Consider the following 25,539-nt stretch of genomic DNA (forward strand, 5'->3'; position numbering starts at 1 on the left):
GGGGCAGGTGGTTGGAAGGCGGGGCTAGTGCTGGGAAGACTTATACAGTCTGTGCCCTGAAAATGACAGATACAAATCAAGGGGCTGGTGGTTGGGAGGCGGGGCTAGTGCTGGGCAGACTTATACGGTCTGTGCCAGAGCCGGTGGTTGGAAGGTGGGGCTGGTGATTGGGAGGCGGGGATAGTGCTGGGCAGACTTATACGGTCTGTGCCAAAGCCGGTGGTGGGAGGTGGGGCTGGTGGTTGGGAGGCGGGGATAGTGCTGAGCAGACTTACACGGTCTGTGCCAGAGCCAGTGGTGGGAGGCGGGGCTGGTGGTTGGGAGGCGGGGATAGTGCTGAGCAGACTTATACGGTCTGTGCCAGAGCCGGTGGTGGGAGGCGGGGCTGGTGGTTGGGAGGTGGGGATAGTGCTGGGCAGACTCATACGGTCTGTGCCAGAACCGGTGGTGGGAGGCGGGGCTGGTGGTTGGGAGGCGGGGATAGTGCTGAGCAGACTTACACGGTCTGTGCCAGAGCCAGTGGTGGGAGGCGGGGCTGGTGGTTGGGAGGCGGGGATAGTGCTGGGCAGACTCATACGGTCTGTGCCAGAACCGGTGGTGGGAGGCGGGGCTGGTGGTTGGGAGGCGGGGATAGTGCTGAGCAGACTTACACGGTCTGTGCCAGAGCCAGTGGTGGGAGGCGGGGCTGGTGGTTGGGAGGCGGGGATAGTGCTGGGCAGACTCATACGGTCTGTGCCAGAACCGGTGGTGGGAGGCGGGGCTGGTGGTTGGGAGGCGGGGATAGTGCTGAGCAGACTTACACGGTCTGTGCCAGAGCCAGTGGTGGGAGGCGGGGCTGGTGGTTGGGAGGCGGGGATAGTGCTGGGCAGACTCATACGGTCTGTGCCAGAACCGGTGGTGGGAGGCGGGGCTGGTGGTTGGGAGGCGGGGATAGTGCTGAGCAGACTTACACGGTCTGTGCCAGAGCCAGTGGTGGGAGGCGGGGCTGGTGGTTGGGAGGCGGGGATAGTGCTGGGCAGACTCATACGGTCTGTGCCAGAACCGGTGGTGGGAGGCGGGGCTGGTGGTTGGGAGGCGGGGATAGTGCTGAGCAGACTTACACGGTCTGTGCCAGAGCCAGTGGTGGGAGGCGGGGCTGGTGGTTGGGAGGCGGGGATAGTGCTGGGCAGACTCATACGGTCTGTGCCAGAACCGGTGGTGGGAGGCGGGGCTGGTGGTTGGGAGGCGGGGATAGTGCTGAGCAGACTTACACGGTCTGTGCCAGAGCCAGTGGTGGGAGGCGGGGCTGGTGGTTGGGAGGCGGGGATAGTGCTGGGCAGACTCATACGGTCTGTGCCAGAACCGGTGGTGGGAGGCGGGGCTGGTGGTTGGGAGGCGGGGATAGTGCTGAGCAGACTTACACGGTCTGTGCCAGAGCCAGTGGTGGGAGGCGGGGCTGGTGGTTGGGAGGCGGGGATAGTGCTGGGCAGACTCATACGGTCTGTGCCAGAACCGGTGGTGGGAGGCGGGGCTGGTGGTTGGGAGGCGGGGATAGTGCTGAGCAGACTTACACGGTCTGTGCCAGAGCCAGTGGTGGGAGGCGGGGCTGGTGGTTGGGAGGCGGGGATAGTGCTGGGCAGACTTATACGGTCTGTGCCCTGAAAAGGACAGGTACAAATCAAAGTAGGGTATACACAAAACGTAGCACATGTGAGTTTATCTTGTTGGGCAGACTGGGTGGACCGTGCAGGTCTTTTTCTGCTGTCATCTACTATGTTATTTAAATGAGCTCGACTACATTTGCATGATATCTGCGCTCATTGTTTGCTGCGCTAGACCCCTCTGATCATTCTGCGCTGGTAAATGCAGACACTAGTATGTCGCTAATGGCCTCTAGCACCCGCGTTTACTTTTGATCATCAGCACCTTAGGCATTAATTCAATAAAGGGTGGTAAAACGAAGAGCCAACAATTTGAGCTCTAAACTAGTGTTCTATAAAATTACGTCTGCACATCTAGGGCCACTTTTACCAAGCTGCGGTAAAAGGGCGCCTGCGCTATCCACTTTAGGCTTTCCTGATACGAGAGAGTTTCCATCCCCTTTATCATGTTGGTCGCTCTTCTTTGAATCTTTTCTAATTCCACTATATCTTTTTTGAGATACGGAAACTAAAACTGAATGCAATACTCAAGGTGCGGTCCCATCATGGAGCGATACAAAGGCATTACAGTATTTACGGTCGTATTCTCCATCCCTTTGCTAATAATTCCTAGCATCCTGTTTGCTTTTTTGGCCGCCACCACACACTGAGCAGAAGATTTCAGCGTATTATCTACAATGACATCTAGATCATATGGTACAGCCTATTTTGCATGTCCCTTGTGGTAAATGCTTCTCACCTTGCACACTCTTCCAACACGAGAAAACACAGCTCTGTTGGAGGTACTGCTGTCCTGGGACGCTTCTCGAAAAAAGAAATAGATCTTGTCGTCGTCAGGGTTGTAGGTATCCGACACGGGATAGGCTCCAACAAATTTTGCTCCTAAAATTAAGAAGAATGCATGTAAGGTCCATATTTAAGGCCTAGATCAGTAGAGGATTAGGAACTGCAATATATATTACCAGTTTTCATCTGGACTACAAAGTTAAGCTTTCCAATGTAAAATAGTTTCGTATTTTAGGTCAAAGTAATTTACAGTGACTAGAAGGTGACTATTTACCAAAATTCAACCTTCTCAATGTAGTGTAACACACAACCATAAAGATCAATAATTGAAATGTATAGAAGCACAATGCTTTCTTTAAAATCTCAAAAATCAAGATAAAGAAGCAGATCAATTGCAGAGAACTCAGCGTTTATAGAATGCCAATTTAAGGAAGGACAGACAAATCTGCATCAGATTACACAGATCCCCTGCGGACTTTTTTATCCTATGCATATGTCTCTTTTTAAAGAGGTTCAACAAACTGTCTTGAGCAAACTGTGATTCTTTTTCAGATTCAGGGAAATCTGGAATACGACAGCCAATAAGGGCCATAAGGCACGTCAAAGTCTGCCCAGTTTCCTTCCTGTTGCAAATCCATAGACTGCAGCATTTTATTTTACTACCAGATTATCCGTGTTTATCCCATGTTTTCTTGCATTCTGTTGCTGTCCCTTTATTCATCAGTTTTGTTCAACTCTACATATCTCTACTAAGAATTATACGAGTCCAGTGTCCTACCATTGAGCCACTGATGTTCTGAAGTATCGGTTCTGATGTAATGATGGTCATGTGGTGGCCCCAGAGAGCGTGTGAATGTGGTCTCTTGACCAAGGAAATCAGAGGCAGTTCCAGCAAAGAGATATTCATCTGCAGATCGAGGAGCACAGAACAAGTTAATCTCCACCAGGTTTAATGACTGACCATCGGCACATTCATATTTAACCACATTTCATACTTGTCACTGTGACTGAAATAACAAATACTTATCTTTTATTCTCTGTAGCTAATTTTTTATAGAAGAGCATGCATACAATTTGAGAGTTAAAGAAAAGAAAGGAAAAGAAATCCACAGCCAAAATATCATTGGATGAATTACAGACCAACTGCCTCGGTCTGGAAACTTCAAATTACATATGGCCTTAATATGAAAAGCAGATTTAGGATTTTGGAAAGAGGAATATAAAAAAAAAAAAAAGTATCTAAATAACCTTTCCAGAAACTCCAGGCCCCTAATGTTAAAGAAAAGAAAATGAGGGTTTCCACTGCTTTGTATCCTCTCACTCATTCTTCCCTCATTCGCGTTAGTCTTCGTTCACCTTCTCACCTTTTTTCTTCTCCCTTTCCTGAGTTACACTTGTAAGTGGCCCCTTACACTTAAACATGACTGCAATACTGGCATTTATGTGGGTAATGCCACTTTCATTATAGATTATTCCCCTTAATGTGCATTAAGATGTTAACACATGCTAGTTCTATGGGGACAGGGAAATACCTACTGAGACTGAATGTAACCCACCTTGAGCTACTGATGATAAGGCATGAGCCAAATATTTGTTGTTTAGCACTCAGGTGGCTGGCACGCAAATAGCAGGTCAATATTTAAATGTAGGTAGTGACAGTGTTGACCCCCCTAAATGCTTTTTATATCTACAATACTGACCATTTTGTCAAGTGGCTATAGGTCCAGAAAAGAGGACTGATTTGTGCCTGAGATAGGGCAGATGAGAGAGCTATAAGAGTAATCCCCACAATTCTATAAACAGTGCTCAAAATTGAATGCACAAGCGTGGGCACAGGCCAAATTTGTGCATGAATTTCATTGACTAACGAGCCACTTAGCACCAATAATTGGCTGCTAATAAACGATTATTGATGTGAATTGGCAACAATTTGAATTTACACGCGCATCTTGTTAGGCGGTGTTCTATGAAGAAGTGCATGCAAATTATTTAGCTTGCAACTGAAATGGGGGGTGGGTGGCCATAGGAGGGGCATGGGTGGGTCGGGGTGTTTACTAAAGATGTGTGTGCTGGGGAATCTGTACCTAATTTAGGTGCGAAGATTTACACATGTTTTCAGTTGGTGCTAAATGCTATTCTATAAAAAGTGATCAGCACATGGCCGCCGAAAAGAGGGCTGGGGGGGGGGGGGCAAAATTCCCACTAGTTACTCCCATCTCTAGATCATTTATAAATATGTTAAAAAGCAGCGGTCCCAGCACAGACCCCTGCGGAACCCCACTAACTACCTTTCTCCATTGAGAATACTGACCATTTAACCCTACTCTCTGTTTTCAATCTTTTAACCAGTTTTTAATCCACAATAGGACACTACCTCCTATCCCATGACTCTCCAGTTTCCTCTGGAGTCTTTCATGAGGTACTTCTGAAAATCCAGATACACAATATCAACCAGCTCCCCTTTATCCACATGTTATTCACCTCGTCAAAGAAATGTAATAGATTGGTGAGGCAAGGTTTCCCTTCACTAAATCAATGTTGTCTTTGTCTCATTAATCCATGCTTTTGAATATGCTCTGTAATTTTGTTCTTTATAATAGTCTCTACCATTTTGCCCGGTACTGACATCAGGATCACCAGTCCATAATTTCCTGGATCCCCTCTGGAACCTTTTTTAAATATCGGCGTTACATGGGCTACCCTCCAATCTTCCGGTACCACACTCGATTTTAAAGATAAATTACATATTACTAACAATAGTTCTGCAAGTTCATTTTTGAATTCCATCAGTACTCTGTGATGAATACCATCCGGTCCAGGAGATTTGTTACTCTTCAATTTGTCAAATTGCCCCATTACATCCTCTAGTTTATAGAGATTTCGTTCACTTTCTGCGACTCGTCAGCTTCAAATACCATTTCTGGTACCAGTATCTCTCTCAAGTCTTTCTTGGTTGGTGAAGACCGAAGCAAAGAATTCATTTAATCTCTCCGCTATGGCTTTGCCTTACCTGATCGCCCCTTTTACCCCTCCACCAGAATTTGGACATTTCAGACTACAGTTCATCCAAATAGCAAGGGAGTGTGTTCTGGGCATGTTTTGGAAGGGACTAGGGAGGTCCAAAAAGTAGGACATCCAGCAGTGATTTTTGAATGGGAAGAAACCTCCATGTCTAAAAAGTAGGATGTTTTATCAGTCATGTCCACTTTACAAAAGGTTGCTCTATTTAAACAACTAACCACTGGATAGATTAAGGTATGAACCCTCCTTATTTCCCCAGTGGTTGCTGCCCCCCCCCCCCCCGAAAGTGAAACCGGAACAGAAACCAGGCTCCGATATTATGAACATTCTGAACAAAGTAACAAGCAGGTTGGATAGGTAGCCTAGTGGCTAGTGTAGTGGAAGGTGAACCAACAGACCCAGATCGAAGCGAGAAGGCTATTGAAGTGATGTACTTTCAGGTACAAGCAGGAGAGAGACCACACAAAAGTGTGGAGGTGCATTTGATCCCCACAAAAAAAAATCCAGTGCAAGACAGAGAAGGAGTGGGGAACATAGGATCTTTCCAAACAGAGAGAAAGACGTATGATTAAAAGAAGTTTATTAATAACATTAAAAAATGACTCAACAGAAGTTGTTTGATCTTGATAGTGAGGACTGTGGTCCCACTGTACCATATATTGCTCGGTATATATACGATTAGTTGGAACTCAACATCATATTACTTCATAAGACTCCTGAAGAAGGTTCTCCGGCGCAGAAACACGGCTGTGTTGAGTCATTTTTTTGATGTTATTAATAAACTTCTTTTAATCATACATCTTTCTCTCTGTTTGGAAAGAGCCTACCTTCCCCACTCCCTCTCTGCCTTGTACTTTGAGGTACAGCAGGAATTTTTCAGGTCCTGGAGGGATCACATTTACAAGAAAAAAAAGTTATTATGAGGTTTGAACCTGTGTCCCTTGGTTTAGGTTCCACTGCACTAACCACTAAGGTACTCTTCTGTTCTGCAGGGATGTCTGTCTGGTCATATTTTTGAAAACAATGCCTGAAAGATATTTGTGTTAATGATTTTTTGTTGTACAAAAGCTGGACATTTCACTTTAGATCTTTTCAGGACAAAGACATTCATCTCATGGCCATAATCGAACAGGGAATTTAGATATTTTTCCTATTTGATTACGGCTATGAGATGGCCATTTTTGGTTTGGTTTGGGGTTTTTTGGGGGGGACATAATGAGCAGGACATTTCTTTTGGGCTTAGACTTTATTTTTAATGCCCCTCCATGTTACCAAGGTCATCCTGACTATTGGCTTTCATATATTTGTATGCTTTAACAAACGACAGTAGCACAAAAGTGCTCAAATGTTAATCACCAATTGAGGAAAATGGTGAGTCCCTAATAAAACATCTTGATAAAAAGAGAAATTTCACGGTTCATGTATTGCCCAAACCCTGAAAATGACTTTAAGGACAGGAAGACAGAGGAAGCACAGAGGGAAAACACTTGGCTCCTGTCAGACCACAGGAAGTCTCCGTTAATAATGTGCCTAAGTCCATGGCCTCCTAAATCACGTTCCCTTTGTAATGAGAGGACTTCGTTTGTTCTGTGTTGCAAATTCTCATCAGACAACTGATGAGTTCGTCACGGAGGGTAAAAATCTCAATCTACTGTTGCTCAAAAAGGAACTAACAGCCCGTGTGCTCACAGATCATCCCTTGTATTAAGCGGTGACCCTACATCATGTTCTCTGTGAGGGAATACAGAGATCAACGCTGGACAACCATCATCTCTGTAGCATTTTTTCCGTGCACAATACTTTAGTCTTCCGGTATTCTTATAGAACTTTTCTTTTATTAGGTAACTTACGCAATAATTCTCAAGAGCCATGAATAGAAGAATGTAAAACGGTGACACAAATCAATCTTTACGCTGCTTGAGATTTGGAGGCCGGAAAGATATCGCGTAGCGCCAGATGTTGGACCACACAGCGTTAGAGTAGAGGACTGTCTCCTTTCAATTTCAAACAGATTATTTTTATCATGAGGAGTGTTAATATTTATGTAGAGAGATAATATATGCTGATAGTAAAAAGATGATAATATTGAATAGAAATAATACACAGATATTATATTAGCCAGAACAAATGTACGGTGTCAACACAATCATCTCAGGTCAATATTCAAAGCCGCAGCCACTATATACAGATAAGCAGATGATTTCTTCTCTTTTATTTATCCCTGCTATATAATACTTTTTTTTTTTGTTACATTTGTACCCCGCACTTTCCCACTCATGGCAGGCTCAATGCGGCTTACATGGGGCAATGGAGGGTTAAGTGACTTGCCCAGAGTCACAAGGAGCTGCCTGTGCCTGACGTGGGAATTGAACTCAGTTCCCCAGGACCAAAGTCCACTACCCTAACCACTAGGCCACTCCTCCACTATTTGAGATTCTACATGGAATGTTGCTAGTGGAATAGCAACATTCCATGTAGAATCTCCAATAGTAGCAACATTCCATGTAGAATCTCCAATAGTATCTATTTTATTTTTGTCACAAGGAGCTGCCTGTGCCTGAAGTGGGAATCAAACTCAGTTCCTCAGTTCCCCAGGACCAAAGTCCACCACCCTAACCACTAGGCCACTTCTATCTTACTGACCTATAAGTGCCTTCACTCTGCCGCTCCCCAGTATCTCTCCACTCTTGTCTCTCCCTACGCCCCCCCTCGGGTACTCCGTTCCGTGGATAAATCTCTCTTATCTGTCCCCTTCTCCTCTACTGCTAATTCCAGACTCCGTTCCTTTTATCTCGCTGCACCTCACGCCTGGAATAGACTTCCCGAGCCTGTACGTCTAGCCCCGTCTTTGGCCGTTTTCAAGTCCAGGCTAAAAGCCCACCTCTTTGACACTGCTTTTGACTCCTAGCCACTACTCACTTGCCCTGTACCCCACCTCTTTAATTCCCTTACCTCTTAATTGTTCTGTCCGTTTATCTGTCTTATTTAGATTGTAAGCTCTTTGAGCAGGGACTGTCTTTTCGTGTATGGTGTATAGCGCTGCTTATGCCTTGTAGCGCTATAGAAGTGATAAGTAGAAGTAATGTAGAAGCCTGCCCTTGCAGATCAACAACGCGGCCGTGCAGGCTTCTGTTTCTGTGAGTCTGACGTCCTGCACGTACGTGCAGGACGTCAGACTCACAGAAACAGAAGCCTGCGCGGCCGCGTTGCTGATCTGCAAGGGCAGGCTTCTACATGGAATGTTACTAGTGGAGGAGTAGCCTAGTGGTTAGTGCAGTGGAATGTGGGATGTTGTTACTATTTGAGATTCTGGAATGTTGCTATTACTTGAGATTCTACATGGAATGTTGCTACTATTTGAGATTCTACATGGAATGTTGCTATTCCACTAGCAACATTCCATATTTAGATTGTGAGCTCTTTGAGCAGGGACTGTCTTTTCGTGTATGGTGTATAGCACTGCATATGCCTTGTAGCGCTATAGAAGTGATAAATAGTAGTAGTATCTGTTTGGGATGGACTATTGACTATGTGGAGGCATATTTTCAAAGCAGCTTGACTTACAAAGTTGCATGCTAACCTATGGAATTTTGCATGTCTAAGTGCTTTGAAAATGAGCCCCATAGAGTCCTAAATAATTTATTTGTGTAAAGTTAAGACTGCAAGTTGTGCTCTCCCCAAAATGGATAAACTTATCTTAGCAATGGCAGTAACTGTTGCTATCTAGAAAACTTCTAGCCCTACCTTGGGAAGACCTCTAGCCCTACGTAATCTAAATTTAGGCCATACATGGAGTTATCCAGTCAAAATGTCATCATTATCTGGACCAGATTTTTTAACTGTCTATGTATTTAGCATCTACAACAGACCATTTAAGACCTTGCTATTCACTCACAGTCCTCAGGGGCTGCTAACGTCTCAGGTTGTCAGGATAGCTGTAATGCATATGCATTGCACTTACATCCCATCATTTGCATTGTATGCAAATCTCTCTAATACATATACATTAGGGATATCCTGGAAATCTGATCAGTTGCAGGCCATGAGAACTGGGCGTTAAAACCACTAAAATCTACGCATGTTGTTATAAAATACGGGCCAGTGTGTGTAAATCTATGCACAGGCATTTGCACCAGCTTTTCATTGGCGTAAATGGATGCATGTAGATTCAGTCGCATGAATTATGCTTAAGCGTATTCTAAATACCATGCGTAAATTTATATGAGGTATTTAGAATACGCTTAAGCGTAATTCCCTAGCGTGCATTAATTTTAGGCACCATTTATAAAATCGGGCCCTAAGTGTTATTCTATATAAGTACATCAAGCCCAGCATCCTGTTTCCAACAGTGGCCAATGCAGGTCACAAATACCTGGCAAGATTCCAAAAAAGTACAAAACAATTTATGCTGCTTATCCCAGAAATAAGAAGTGGATTTTCCCCAAGTCCATTTAATAACGGTCTATGGACTTTTCCTTTAGGAAGCCGTCCAAACCTTTTTTAAACTCCACTAAGCTAACCGCCTTTACCACCTTCCCTGGCAATGAATTCCACAATTTAATTACACGTTGAGTGAAGAAACGTTTTCTCCGATTCGTTTTAAATTTACTACATTGTAGCTTCATCGCATGCCCCCTAGTCCTAGTATTTTTGGAAAGCGTGAACAGACGCTTCACATCTACCCATTCAACTCCACTCTGGCGCATATGATTCTATATATGATGCCCCAAAAAATGCTTAAGCGGTATTCTATAAGCCAAGCCTAAAATTTGATATGGTTTATAGAATAAACACTTAAGTGGACAGGTTGTGCATACATTTAGGCGCTGCCATTTGCACCAAGAAAAACGTGGTAAAAACACCCACACCTAAATTTACATACACCGTTATTCTGTAATTATATGCATAACTCAAAACCATGCCTTCGATCTGCCTTGAAACACCCATGACTTTTCCACTTCCAAGCCCTCTTTTTTAGGTCATGCGCATAATCCCCAATTAAATCTAATTAGTGCCAATAATTGCTTGTTAAAAAGCCAATTATTGGCACTAATTAGCTCATTATTCTATTTAATTGTGTACATAAAATGGAGCCACACCTAAATTTGCACGCACAATTTTTGGCAACCTTTATAGAACCAGGGGATAGTGTGTGATCTTAACACAGTGTGATTGGAAAAAAAAAAAGAAAAAGAAAATTTTCTGGGTGTCCATCCTTAAGATGTAGCCTCTCTTTCCCAGACGAGATCTGTTTTTTTTCCAACACTGCAAAACAGGATTGACTGACAGTCTTCCATTATCTCAGTTTATAAAATTAATTAAAACTATTATGAACACTCAAGGAAAGCATTAGATTCTTTTCCTTACCTGTCATTACTGAAGCAAAAGGTTGTTGAGGATCGAAGGGGCATTTCAGCCTTCCTGACTCCAAATTCTGTGTGTCTAGTCTGAATATTATTTCCTGAAAAATACACGAGATAGGGTTAAAGGGATGTTGTGGGACGTGGGGGGGAGGGTGGTCACAGATGGAAAGACATTAGATTTCTTTATCACTGGGATGTGTTTCTTGGAGAAAATCTCCTAGGCTGCCTAAAAGAGAGAAAGGAACAAGGCACGGACAGATGCTTGGAATAAACGAGTGAGGAAATAAGGACAGTAACAAGATGTGTAATTGTTTCCAGTTCTGTTTTATAGAATGAGCATTTTGCTGGTTCTTCCTGTTGTTTACTGTCCCATGCTGCAGTTATCAGTGTCTCATATTTGGCTTTAAGATTATGAGATGGGTCCACATAAGTACATAAGTACTGCCACGCTGGAAAAAGACCAACGGTCCATCAAGCCCAGCACTCCATCTCCAACAGCAACCAATCCAGGCCCCAAGAACCAGGCAAAATCCCCAAATTTAATAACGATCAATGGACTTTTCCTTCAGGAATCTGTCCAGACCCCCTTTAAACTCAGCAAGGCCAGCTGCCGTCACTACCTTCTCCGGCAATGAGTTCCAGAGTTTAACCATGCGCTGAGTAAAGAAAAACTTTCTCCAATTTGTTTTAAACCTACCACATTCTAATTTCATCTTGTCTCCCCTAGTTCTATTGTTGTTAGAAAGCGTAAACAAATGCTTCACATCTGTCCACTCTACCCCACTTAAAATTTTGTAGACCTCTATCATATCACCCCTCAGTGGCCTTTTCTCCAGGCTGAAGAGTCCTAGCCTTCTTAACCTCTCCTCATAAGGTAGTCGTCCCATCCCTTTTATCATTTTCGTCGCCCTTCTCTGCACCTTCTCCAATTCCTTTATATCTTTTTTGAGATGAGGCGACCAGAACTGAACTCAATACTCCAGGTGCGGTCGCACCATGGAGCGATATAACGGCATTATAACATCCTCATGCTTGTTTTCCATCCCTTTTCTAATAATACTCAACATTCTGTTCGCCTTCTTGGCCGCCGCAGCACATTGAGCAGAAGATGTCAACGTCCTATCCACGATGACTCCCAGATCCCTTTCTTGGTCTGTAACTCCTAAAGCGGAACCTTGCATGACATAGCCATAATTTGGGTTCCTCCTTCCCACGTGCATCACTTTGCACTTGTCAACATTGAACTTCATCTGCCATTTGGACGCCCAATCCCCCAGTCTCACAAGGTCCTCTTGTGATCTTTCACACTTCTCCCGCGATAACTTTGTGTCATCTGCGAATGTAATTACCTCACTAGTTACTCCCATCTCAAGGTCATTTATAAATATGTTAAGAAGCAGCGGTCCCAGCACAGACCCCTGAGGGACCCCACAAACTATCCATCTGACTAATACAATCATACTATTGAGATGAGTATACAACTTTTATGAACATAAATCATTTTTAATTCCATAGGAAATACGGGAAATCCCGTTTAAATTCTATTTAATTACATTTAATAGCGGATAAGATCTAGAAATATAAAAATTTTCTTCTGAAACGCCGATGAGGAGGTGGGTGCTGTAAATTCTCGCAGCTAAAAGTCTGCCAGCGAGTTGCACCACTGAGGGTTTAAGCTTCATTAACTGAATTCGACTTATTGAATCTGGTGGTCAGTGAGATTATATTCGTGGATTAGGTTTAAATTTATGATCATAAATTTTAAATTCCTAAATAAAGATGAATTTTCAGCTGAAAAGTGATGCCCCTAAGTCTGGCTGAAATAGAGCATACATTCAAGATCTGAGCATCGTCTGAATATCGGGCTCATTGTCCTTAATTTATTAATAGGATAGAATGCACATCTGTTTATATAGCATCCCTTGGCATCTGTATCAGCCAGGCAGAGATATATTGGCAGAACTTTGGATAGATGTTATAATGTCAGCTAGAAAGAGGAGGAGGAGATAAAAGATATGAATATCAGCAAGAAAAATATGACAAAAGGAGGTGTTATAAAGAACATATCTGGTTAGGTACAGTCAACACATAATCAATCTTTTTGAAGTGTGACTTTAAACATTATTTTACGATAGCTCGTTCTGAGTTAGGTGTCGCTGACTGGTTTGCTATATTTACATATAGAAAATGTGCGAGCAAGACTATCTATAAAATACACCATTTCACATTTATTTATAGCACATGCTGTCAGCTAATTTTTCACAAACATCAAGCCTTTTAGAAGACAGAGAGGTGCAAGACGATGGCAGCTCCATTCCTTACATGGAAAGGATGGATTGCGTTACCTCCTTGTGAGCTCCAAGTTCTACGTATCCACACAAAGGATGGAAAGCGCCAGTCCCACAGACGTAGGCATGGGTTTTGTTATAGTGCTGAAGAACTTCGACGAAATTTGCACATTCAGCCTACCGTTCAAACAAGAAGAAAACAGCACTTCACTTTTGAATAGATCTGACATTACTGGATTTTGCACAGGTCATTTATGCTGCACAGAGACATATTCCTGTTTCACACAGAGCTAATGGTACTTATTTCTCCGAATGTATGAATCTACATAAAATAAGTATTGCCTGAACGCCTAAATCATGCCTTTACAGAGCTGGGTTATACACATCTAAATCTCCAAAATGTACACATGGGATGGGGACATAGTCTGGGAAGGTCTGGGGTGGAACTAGGACAGGACCAAACTAAATATGCATTCCCCATTTCAGAAGAACTACATCTGTTCCCCAGGACATCTAGGTTTCAGGAAAGTGCTCCACTGGGGGGGGGGGGGGGGGGGGGGGGTAGGGGAGGTCACTCCCTTAATCCTGCAGTATTTACTGTCTACTACCCCTCCACCCCCCACAAACACCACCACCAAAGGATAGTGGGTCTTTGATAGTATCAAAACCATAGATGGGTAGGTAAAATAGATAACCTGTACATGCATGTTAACCAGCACATAAACATGTATGTTCTGAAATATCAGCATATCAGACATATATAACTATGTTGTGCCCATTGATATTTAAAGATGTTTATGTTCCTTCCAGATGTAATTGGCACATAAAGCTCTGGTTCACCGTGCATTTTAGAGCTTTACACTACATTGTTAAATCAGTTCTTATGTTCCGCAACTACCCAAGGACTTCAGTGTAGATCACAAACAGGCTCATTTTCACAAAGAGAAGGACATCCATCTTTCGACATAAAACGGAAGATGGACGTCCTTCTCACAGAGACATCCAAATCGGTATAATCGAAACCCGATTTTGGACGTCTCCAACTGCAGTCCGTTGCAAGGATGTCTGAATTTCAAGAGGGTGTCGGAGGCGTAGTGAAGGCGGGACTTGGGCGTGTCTAACACTTGGACGTCCTCGACACATAATCGAAAAAAACCCAAGGATGTCCCTGATGAACACTTGGACATTTTCACCCCGGCGTGTTTTTTTTTTTTTAAAGAATAAGGCACAAAAAGGTGCCCGAAATGACCAGATGACCACCAGAGGGAATCAGGGATGACCTCCCATTACTCCCCCAGTGGTCACCCTCAAAAAGCATATTTAAAAATATTTTGTGCCAGCCTCAGATGTAATACTCAGGTCCATGACAGCGCATGCAGGTCCCAGGAGCAGTTTTAGTGGGTACTGCAGTGCACTTCAGACAGGCGGACCCAGGCCCATACCCCCCCTACCTGTTACATTTGTGGAGGAAACAGCGAGCTCTCCAAAACCCACCACAAAGCCACTGTACCCATATATAGGTGCCCCCTTCACCCGTAAGGGCTATGGTAGTGATGCACAGTTGGGGGTAGTGGGTTTTGGGGGTGCTCAGCACACAAGGTAAGGGAGCTATGTTTCTGGGAGCAATTTATGAAGTCCACTGAAGTGCCCCCTAAGGTGCCCGGTTGGTGTCCTGGCATGTCAGGGGGACCAGTACAGTAGAAATGCTGTTCCTCCCATGTCCAAATGGCTTGCATTTGGACGTTTTTGACATGGACGTCTTTGGTTTCGAAAATCGCCGAAAGTCAGATACGTCCAAATCAAAGGACGTTCAAATCTAGGGGCATCCAAATTTAAGGATTTGGACGTCTCTGATGGTATTTTCGAAACGAAAGATGGACGTCCATACTGGGAAAGACCAAAGGTCCATCGAGGCCAGCATCCTGTTTCCAACAGTGGCCAATCCAGGTCACAAATACCCTGCAAGGTCCCAAAAATGTACAAAACATTTTATACTGCTTATCCCAGAAATAGTGGATTTTCCCCAAGTCCATTTAATAATGGTCTATGGACTTTTCCTTTAGGAAGCTGGCCAAACCTTTTTTAAACTCCGCTAAGCTAACCGCCTTTATAGCATTCTCTGGCAACGAATTCCAGAGTTTAATTACACATTTCATGCAGTAGTAGCTCAAGGTGAGTTACATTCAGGTACTCTGGATATTTCTCTGTCCCAGGAGGGCTCACAATCTAAGTTTGTACCTGAGGTAATGGAGAGTTAAGTGACTTGCACAGGACCACAAGGAAGCAGCAGTGGGATTTGAACTGGCCACCTCTGGATTGCAAGACTGGAACTACTGCCTGGCTACTGCATACTCTGGGCGGAAATTCCATTTAGAAATTTTCCACCGTATGACCTTCATTTAGGAGCCTTGAGGATGAGTAGTAGCAACTTAGAGGCCTAGAATCCATTATATACCACTAGTATATCCTGATACCAATGCAGATTACATTATAGAATACTAGTACAACCCGATATCAGCACAGATTCCATTATAAAATACAAGTGTAACCTGATATCTATGCAGTAGGGTCTCATGCATTTACCGGACGGTAATCGCCAGCACGTGGATACTGCCAATTACCGCTGGGTAAGCGTCATACGGTGGAAAATTTCTAAATGGAATTTCCACCCAGAGCATGCAGTAGCCAGGCAGTAGTTCCAATTTGACGTGCATTGTACACACGTTGGCGCCTTAGTAAAAGGGCTTTTCGGTGAATTGGCTTGAATGCGAATAGGAGTCAACTTTTTGTTTCTAATGTGAGCATGCATTCATTGAAAATTCAAGCCCCTGTGGGAATCATGCAGTGAACCGTGCTCATGTCATGATTTGCCATGGATTTCGGCAACACAAAACAGGCACCAGCTCCCTCTTACTCATTGCAGGTAATAGGTTAAACAGATGTCCTGTCATTTTGGAAGATGCGGTGTGTCAAGTCTTATTAAACATAAACGTTCATCGGGATGAGTTCTGAAGGACCTGGTTATGTTTCAGTGACCTTGAATGCCCTTGGTTTTTGGCTTCTGCTCTCTGCAAGCCCAGGGTACATGAGAGACGAGAGGCACAATGCGCTGCCTGTCTTCTCTTGGCATATCTTTAACATGTTGCTGCAGCTTTTCAAATAGCTCTTAAATTAATAGTACTATATTTGGGTTATGTTTGCACAACAAAGCATACCAGTCTATAATTTCAGTTAGTGTACTTACATGGGCATCCTTCCCAGCCAGTTTACATAATTCCACCCTCTCTTTCGCTGCAGGCCAGTAGATCTGCAAAGCATTGAATGTGTCAAAAGTCAATGGAAATGCTCACACTTTCCTCCAAATATATTACTTAGCATTCAACAGCTTCGATGACCACAAATATTACATTTTAAAATAAAAACAGCCCCTCATCACAAACATCTTTCTGAGGTCATGATTTTTAATTTCTTTTACTCATAGAGCAGAAGGAGGGGGAGATGCTTTATTAAACAGACCCAAAGTTTACTTATGTCCATTCTAGATGTCAGTTTTCACACTTTGATGTCATATCTTATGTGCACTTCAAATTATACAGGCTCTCATCATGAACCGGTCTAAGGAATGGGTAGGTTGGTTAAAATATTCAGGGGGCCCTTTTACTAAGCCGCATCAGCGTCTATGCGCACCCAACGCACGCCAAAATGGAATTCCCGGCCAGCTACTGCGTGGCTCTTGAGGTCATTTCATTTTTGGCACGCGTCTGATATGCACGGACGAAAAATAATTTTTATTTTTGGATGCACGTATCGGATGCACCAAGTGGCATTTGACGCATAGGTCATTACCTCCCAGTTACCGCTAGGTCAATGGCTGGTGGTAAGATCACAGACCCAAAATGGATGCAAGGCAATTTTGATTTTGCTGCACGTCCAATTTTGGCAAAAATTTTAAAGAGGCCTTTTTTACAGGCACATTGAAAAAATGGATCAGCGCCATTTGGATTCCCAGTCTTCCAATTTCCGAAGGTCTTCCTGCAATTTCTCACCATCCACATGTGTTTTGACATCTTTGAATACTTTTGGTCATCTACAGATTTCATCACCTCACTCTTTCCCATTTCCAGATCACGTATAAAAATGTTAAATAGCACCAGTCCCAGTTCAGATCCCTGGGGCCCTCCACCGTTCACCTTCCTCCATTTCTCCTTTGTTTTGTTCCTAGTATGGAACAGTTAAGTTTATGATCATTTTAAAATGCATATGTGAAAAAAAAAATACAGAAGAAAATAATACAAAATCCTGGTAGACAGGATGAGTGATTATAAAATAATTCACATCAGGACAACCTAATGCCTGGCAATATTAAAAGAAAGGTTTTCCTCTTTTGGATATTTACACACCTTGTATAAGATCCATATGTTAATTTTTTTTCAGTTTTACTTCTTGGCAATTAGTGTGGCATCACTGTGGTTTCTGTTTATGGGTTTTTTGGAACACTAAAGTATGTATTTGTGCAGCTGCATTTGATATCGTAATTTTCAAGCTACATTTCTGAAAATGTCTCCGATAAATAAGTAGGCATGAAATATCAAGTTGACCACAAAAACACAGAAGGGCTTACACTGCAGAAGCAACTGCTAACTAATTTACTAGTACAACACAATGTGATATAGAAACATAGAAACATGGCGGCAGATAAAGGTCATATGACCCATCCAGTCTGCCCATCCTCTGTAACCCCTAATTCTTCCTGTTCCTAAGCGATCCCACATGCTTATCCCACACCTTTTTAAAATTCTGGAACAGTCCTCGACTCCACCACCTCCACCGGGAGGCCCTTCCATGCCTCCACCACCCTTTCTGTGAAATAATACTTCCTTAGGTTACTCCTAAGCCTATTCCCTCTTAACTTTGTCATATGCCCCCTCATTCCAGAGCTCTCCTTCATTTGGAAAAGGCTCTCTTCCTGTACATAAATGCTCTTGAGCTATTTAAACGTTTCTATCATGTCGCCTCTCTCCCTCCTCTCTCCCAGTGTATACATGTTGAGGTTCATAAGCCTGTCCCTATAATTTTTGCATTCAAGACCGCTTACTAATTTCGTAGCTGCCCTCTGGACCGACTCCATTCTGTTTATATCTTTCCACAGGTGCAGTCTCCAGAACTGCCTGCAGTACTCCAAATGGGGCCTCACTAGAGACTTATACAACGGCACTATCACCTCCTTTTTCCTGCTGGTCATGCCTCTCTTTATGCACCTAAGCATCCTTCTGTCTTTGACCGTCACTTTTTCTACCTGTTTGGAAGCTTTAAGTTCATCAGACACAATCATCCCCAAGTCCCGCTCTTCCTTTGTACACTGAAGCACTTCACCCCCTATACTGTACCGTTCCCTCGGATTTATGCGACCCAAGTGCATGGCCCTGCATTTTTTGGGATTAAACCTTAGTTGCCAAATATCGGTCCATTCCTCCAGCTTCGCTAGGTCCTTCCTCATGTCATTCAAACCCTCCAGGGTGTCCGACTGTTGCAGAGTTTAGTATCATCCGCAAAGAGACAAAACTTACCAGACAGGCCTTCCGCAATATCGCTCACAAAGACGTTAAAAAGAGCTGGCCCTAGGACCGATCCCTGCAGTACTCCACTGACGACCTCCTTTTCTTCAGAGCAAGCTCCATTTACCACCACCCTCTGTCTCCTACCATTCAACCAATTTTTTACCCAATCAGTTACTCTAGGTCCCGCACTGAGGGCACTCAATTTATTTATGTCGCCTGTGTGGAACCGTGTCAAAGGCTTTGCTGAAATCCAAGTATACCACATCAAGTGCCCCTCCCACATCCATCTGTTTGGTCACCCAGTCGAAGAAGACAGTCAGATTGATATGACATGACCTGCCACTCATGAAGCCATGCTGCCTCAGGTCCTGCAGGCCATTTCATTCGAGAAACCTCATGATCCTCCGCTTTAGAAGCATTTCCATCAGCTTACTCACCACCGAGGTCAGGCTGACAGGTCTGTAATTCCCAACCTCCTCCTTACTATCAGAAGCTTCACATTTCATTGACAAGTAAACCAGTGTTTGCATTTTTTGATGTAAGTACAGTATTTTATTGCTGTGTAAGCAGTTCCTTTTTATAAAGCTTAATATGTATTTATTTTTTAGATTTTGCTCACACCTTTTTCAGTAGTTACTCAAGGTGAGTTACATTCAGGTACTTTGGGTATTTCTTTGTCCCAGGAGGGCTCCCAATCTAAGTTTGTATCTGAGGCAATGGAGGGTTAAGTGACTTGCCCAAGATCACAAGGAGCAGCAGTGGGGTTTGAACTGGCCACCTCTGGATTGCAAGACCACTGCTCAAACCATTAGGCCACCCCTCCACCCCAAAGAATTTTGTTATTCTTTGAAATTCCGCATGGAATCTTGTTATTCTTTAGAATTCTAGAATCTTTATTTATTTAGATTTTGCTCACACCTTTTTCAGTAGTAGCTCAAGGTCAGTTCCATTCAGATACACCGGAGATTTCTCTGTCCCAGGAGGGATCACAATCTTTGTTTGTACCTGAGGCAATGGAGGGTTAAGTGACTTGTCCAAGATCACAAGGAGCAGCAGTGGGGTTTGAATAGGCCACCTTGGGATTGCAAGACCTGTGCTCTAACCACTAGGCCACTCCTCCACTCTTTTACTAAGCTGTGATAAAAAGTGGCCTGCAGTAGTGGGGACGCATGGAAGTCACTGCTGGGCCATTTTTTACTGCAGCTGGGGAAAAAAGGCTTTTTTTTTAATGGGCAGTAAATGGCCAAGTGCTAAAATTAAAAGTAACACAAAAGCAATTTACTACCTGAGCCCTTACCGCTACCCATTGACCTAGAGGTAAGGGCTCACACACTACTTGCGTGGTAATCATGAAGCGTGCGCCAATGTTGCCACGCTGCCAATTTCTGAACGCCTCCAGCAGTAGAAAATAGAAAATGATTTTCTAGCATGAGAAACAGCATGTGCCAACTTCAGAACTACCACCAGTTGCCCACACTGCCCTGGTGGTAGTGCAAAAGGGGGCTGGCGCTGGCGTCATTGCGTGTTTTACATGTGAGCTGAGGCTGCCTTTTACAGCTGCTGTTTAAAGGGAAGTCTCGCCTTCCTGCAGGAAATAGCCAGGGGAGCCCTTACCGTCACCCATTGAGTGTCGGTAAGGGCTCCTGTGTTAACCCGGCGGTAACTGGGAAGCACGCAACACTGGGTACACTCCGATGTTACAAAAATAAATACATTTTTGTAGTGTTGGAAATGACGGCACGCTAGGGGTGGAAAGTACCGCCGGGCTGCTGCAGTAGCCCAGCGATACTTCCTGTATAGCGAGCGGTAAACCAGTAAAAGGATTCCCTAGATTTCTAATGCAATTCCTTTCTATGTTTTGATTTCTTTCCTTGTTTTTAACACTCATAAACTCTCTGAAACCTATGGACTAATGGCAGTTTAGCCAATGCGTGACTAAACTAAACTAGTCCTTAAAAAGTTCTCATCTACAACTCATTTGATGATGTCGTGTTTGGAAGTATTGAAGTGGACTCACACAGCTTCCCTCAATATCTAACGAAGACCATCTGCAACTTCACATCTCGTACAACGATCCAAATTAATAAGATGTAATTCATCTCCCTGTACTGTTGATTTTTTTTTTTTAATCTTCAGTTTATTTTTCTTGTGAAGTATTTCTATCCAGTGATCTCATGATTGCAGGTTTGGTATCTGTGGTTTAGAGTGTCACTATGTTAAATAACCTTGAAAACATTTTCTTATTCTTATCATGCATGCAAAATGATATATTCCATGCTTGCATAATAATAGATATAAAATTTAGAAGAGAGAGATATTTTATCAGAGACTGCTGTTTTAAATTACAACGTCAATTTAAATTTTGACAGTATGGTACAATATAACATTTTCATAACCAGTTAAGGGGGTTGGTATTTAGTGTGGATTAAGTGGGTAGGAGAGGCATTGAATATTCAGGTCTGTCTTAGCTGGCGATGGTCAGAGTTTTAAAAAAATGCCAACTGCTACCAACTCACCTGTAACTTTATTTTATTTATTTATTTTTGTTACATTTGTACCCCGCGCTTTCCCACTCATGGCAGGCTCAATGCGGCTTACATGGGGCAATGGAGGGTTAAGTGACTTGCGCAGAGTCACAAGGAGCTGTCTGTGTCAGGATTTGAACTCAGTTCCTCAGGACCAAAGTCCACTACCCTAACCACTAGGCCACTCCTCCACTTTAGAGGGAGTTCATACTTCGCAAAAGGAATTTTGAAGTCAGGTACCAGTCTACTGTTTTACATGGATTCAGCCAGACAGGGGGGGGGGGGGGGGGGGGTTGGGGGGGTTGCCCATTCTTAATTTGTTGATTGTTATAGAATAGCGTGTAGCAAGATGCGCATGCAATTCCAAATTGGTGCTAATTAGTACCAATTGGATTGTAAGCCAATTTGGTTAGATGCACAACTTGAATCAGTGCGCAAATATTGACGAGGGATATTAACTCAAAGCTGTGGATAGATCTGGTTCAATGGACATGAGAAGCTGAACATCATCAGCATAAATACAGAATTTTGTGTCCATCAACCAAAGCAGCTCAGCCAAAGGCTTGAGGTAGATATTAAATGGATCCCTGTGGCACCCCACAGTCCAGTGCCCAAGGTAATGATCTGCTGTTGAGGAACAGAACTAGGTTTTGTCTGTCTGTCTAAAAACTGTGCTACTGATCCCTGTTTCTGCCAGCCTTGTAAGCATGATATTATGATCGCCGCGACAGACAGACGGTTTACTCGCACTACGGTCTTTTTCAAGACCATTTTTTAGATGTTATCTGTAAGATTTTTGGAATCTTTTATCCACTAGTTGAGATTTATTCACTTCCAACTTGACCAACAAGACTCCTGATGTAGGCCTGTTTGGCCGAAACACAACGTTGTGTCGGGTCATTTTTTATGTATTGTTTTATTACCATTTACTTGGAAATTATTAAACTTTATTTTCTTAAACATAATTTGGTTCCATTCTTTGGATAACCTGGCTCATATTCCCACCTTTTTTATTTTTTCTACCTCAGAGAAATCCATCACTAGTAAAGAGGCAGATCCCTGTCATGGATTCTCGGGGGATTGTTAAGCAAGGATTCAAAAATGGTGCTGGTTCCATACCCAGGCCTGAAGCCAGATTGGCGTACATCTAGCTAGCTTCTTTCATTTAGCTAATCATTGTGCTGAATGTAGTCTGTCTGCTCTATAGGTTTTCCAGATTCTTCTGGTCAAGAGAGCTCTTTTCCAATTAATAAGAATAGCCATACTTGGTCAGAACAATGATCCATCTAGCCCAGTACCCTGTTTCCAGCAGAGGCCAATACAGATCACAAGAACCCAGCAGATACCCAAATAGTAGTAACATTCCATGCAGAACCCCAAAGAGTAACAAGATTCCGGAATCCCAAAGACTAGCCACATCCCATGCTACAAATCCCGGGGACAGCAGTGGCTTCCCCATGTCTATCTCAATAGGGGACACACCACAGCTCTTGCAAGTGTTGTTGTCAGCTGCTCTTCCACTCATTTCTCAAAGCATTTTTAACTATCAGATAAACACAAACCAGATCACTGAGAAATGCTTTGAGAAATGACCACTCCTCAGGACATTCAGATTATACTTCATCCTCCCTGATGCAGCCTTGAGTTGGTCAAAACATATGCCCCTGGATATTCAGCCGGTGGCAGTCAGCATATTTTTAAATACTGATTGTCCCCCGGGTAAAATATCCCCCAATATTCAATGCTGAGCACTGGCACTAAATATAGTGAGATAAATTTGGGCAGGCTGGGCGCCCGGCACTTATGCGGGCCCAGCCGATATTTAGCCAGGGCTGCATAATTTTATGCGGCCCCAGCTGAATATCGGGGCCAACTTGACCCACATAACTTTTTTTTTTAAGTCCTTGAGACCCTTCAAGACCCCCCAGCAATGTCCTTCCTTTCCCTCCCCTCTCCCAGCCCGCATCAAGACACACCCCTCTAAAAGACTCCCCCTGGGCCTATCTGTATCCTTGGTAGTCCAGCAGGGTCGTTGGGGGCAGGAGCGCAGTCCCCTTGCTACTGCTCCTTGCCAACCCTAACAACTCCACTGGATCACCAAGGATACAGGCATGCCCGGTTGGAGGACCTGCTTACACGACTGGGGGGGCTGTCTTGTGTGTGTGTGTGTGTGGGGGGGGGGGGGGTTGACACAAACTAGGAGGGGGAGGGAAAGAGGGGACATTGACAGGGGAAGCCGCTTAGTTATGCGGGTGCCGGCACTGAATATTGTCAGCACCTGCATAACCTAGGGATCCTCCCCAGTACCATCCCCAGAGCTGCCCAAGACCTGCTCACTTTTTGTTTGAGTGGTCTGAGGGAATATTTAGCAGCACTCTCCAGTTAAATGTCACTGAATATCTCCAGTAAGGCGGTGGGAAGCTATGATAATTAATAAAAAAAATAGTGTTCCATTTCTGAAGGCTCTTGATGCTTTTGTTCTTTGGAAGGACAAATCTAGATCAAGTACTACTACTACTACTACTTAGCATTTCTATAGCGCTACAAGGGTTACGCAGCGCTGTACAAGTTAAAACATGGGGAAGGACAGTCCCTGCTCAAGAGAGCTTACAATCTAAAGGTAACAAGCTATGTAGTCAGTGTAGGTATCATGAATGGGGAAGGTGGTTAGGCGCCAAAAGCAAGGGAGAAGAGATGGGCTTTGAGTAAGGACTTGAAGATGGGCAGGGAGGGCGCATGACGTTAAACTTTGAGTTTATCTTGTTGGGAGACTGAATGGACTGTACAGGTCTTTATCTGCTGTCATCTACTATTTTACCTCTGAAGCTGCTTTCATAGTTCACTCTAGTTATGAGGTCATTTAAGTTTTGCTTTAATTGGATTCCATCCTTTTTCCTATATAGTGTTCCTCTGTGTTTATCCCATGCATTCTTGAATTCCATCACCAATTTTGTCTTCACAATCTCTTGCAGGAGGGCATTCAAGGCATCCACTACCCTTTCTGTGAAAAAGTATTCCCTGACAATGTTTCTATCCAGCTTATTTTCGAAAGAGAAAAACACCTATAGTGCGACCTAAATCGGGAGATAGATGTTTGTCTCACAAAGGCGCCCAAATCAGTATAATCGAAAGCCGATTTTGGGCGTTTCCAACTGCACTCCAACGCGGAAACGAATAAAGTTGACGGAGGCGTGGTGGAGGCGGAACTGGGGCGTGGTTATCAGCCAAGGAGAGATGGGCATCTTTAGCTGATAATCGAAAAAAAAAAAAAAAGACGTTTTTACCGCGATTTTGGGTCACTTTTTTGGACCCTTTTTTTTCATGAACAAGTCCCCAAAAAGTGCTCCAACTGCCCAGATGACCACTGGAGGGAATCGGGGATGACCTCCCCGGACTCCCCCAGTGGTCACTAACCCCCTCCGACCAGAAAAACCCCACTTTAAAAACTTTTTTTCCAGCCTGTATGCCAGCCTCAAATGCCGTACCCACCTCCATGACAGCAGAATGTGTTCGATCCTCTCACAGCCTTTCCCTGGGTCAGATGTGGCTCTCGGGTGCACTACAGGGTCACATCAGCATTGCATTGTGGTGGGTGTAGGGTATTTGGCTCCGTGATTTTATTAGCTTGGGTTACAGTCTCACGATGTTGGTAGTTGGTAGGCTCTTCTCCCATGGTGCTTTTCCCCCTGCCTACTGGGTCAGAGTGTGCCCTGTTGTGTTTCCTGTTGTAGTCCATGCGGTAGTGGCCATTTTTGTAAGCCAGTTTTAGTTACCTTTCCTGTGTTAGCCACGTTAGACAACTTAGTTCTTACCTTGAATGTGGCTGAAAGAGGGCATTGTACAGCATTCTGCCAGCTCTGACCTACTGCTCATCTCAGTACCAGGGAGACTCGTTGCCAGTGGGGCACAACCTCTGATCTGCAGTTAACTGTGAGTAAAGGCGGTTATTCCAATAAAGGACGTTTTCGGAGAGATTAGTCTTCAGGTGTCAACTGGTGTGCCAATGTTATATAGCAGCAACCAGTCCTAGAGGCCTGCGTGTATGCAGGTCCCTGGAGCACTTTTAGTGGGTACCGCAGTGCACTTCAGCCAGGTGGCCCCAGACCCATCCCCCCCCACACCTGCAACACTTGTGCTGGTAAATGGGAGGCCTCCAAAACCCACTGTACCCACATGTAGGTGCCCCCTTCACCCCTAAGAGCTATGGTAGTGTTGTACATTTGTGGGTAGTGGGTTTTGGGGGAGGGGGGTTGGGAGCTCAGCACCCGTGGTAAGGGAGCTATGCATGTGGGAGCTTTTTCTGAAGTCCACCGCACTGACCTAGGGTGCCCAATTGGTGTCCTGGCATATCAGGGGGG

The 25,539-nt window shown here is 44.0% G+C and overlaps 1 protein-coding gene across 3 annotated transcripts in view; it reads right to left on the minus strand.

The window, feature by feature from the left end:
- The window catches only part of SEMA3D (semaphorin 3D), a 259,118-nt gene that overhangs the window by 75,335 nt on the left and 158,244 nt on the right, over positions 1-25,539 (minus strand). For all 3 annotated transcript variants that reach the window (XM_030216329.1, XM_030216331.1, XM_030216330.1), the window contains exons 4-8: positions 16,343-16,405; positions 13,156-13,275; positions 10,815-10,908; positions 3,205-3,333; positions 2,380-2,522 (exon numbers count right to left, since the gene is read on the minus strand). In XM_030216329.1, coding sequence (XP_030072189.1) covers positions 2,380-2,522; positions 3,205-3,333; positions 10,815-10,908; positions 13,156-13,275; positions 16,343-16,405 — 549 coding nt within the window. The remainder of the gene's footprint in view (positions 1-2,379; positions 2,523-3,204; positions 3,334-10,814; positions 10,909-13,155; positions 13,276-16,342; positions 16,406-25,539) is intronic.

Source organism: Microcaecilia unicolor, chromosome 10 (genome assembly GCF_901765095.1).
Source record: "Microcaecilia unicolor chromosome 10, aMicUni1.1, whole genome shotgun sequence".
NCBI lineage: Eukaryota > Metazoa > Chordata > Amphibia > Gymnophiona > Siphonopidae > Microcaecilia > Microcaecilia unicolor.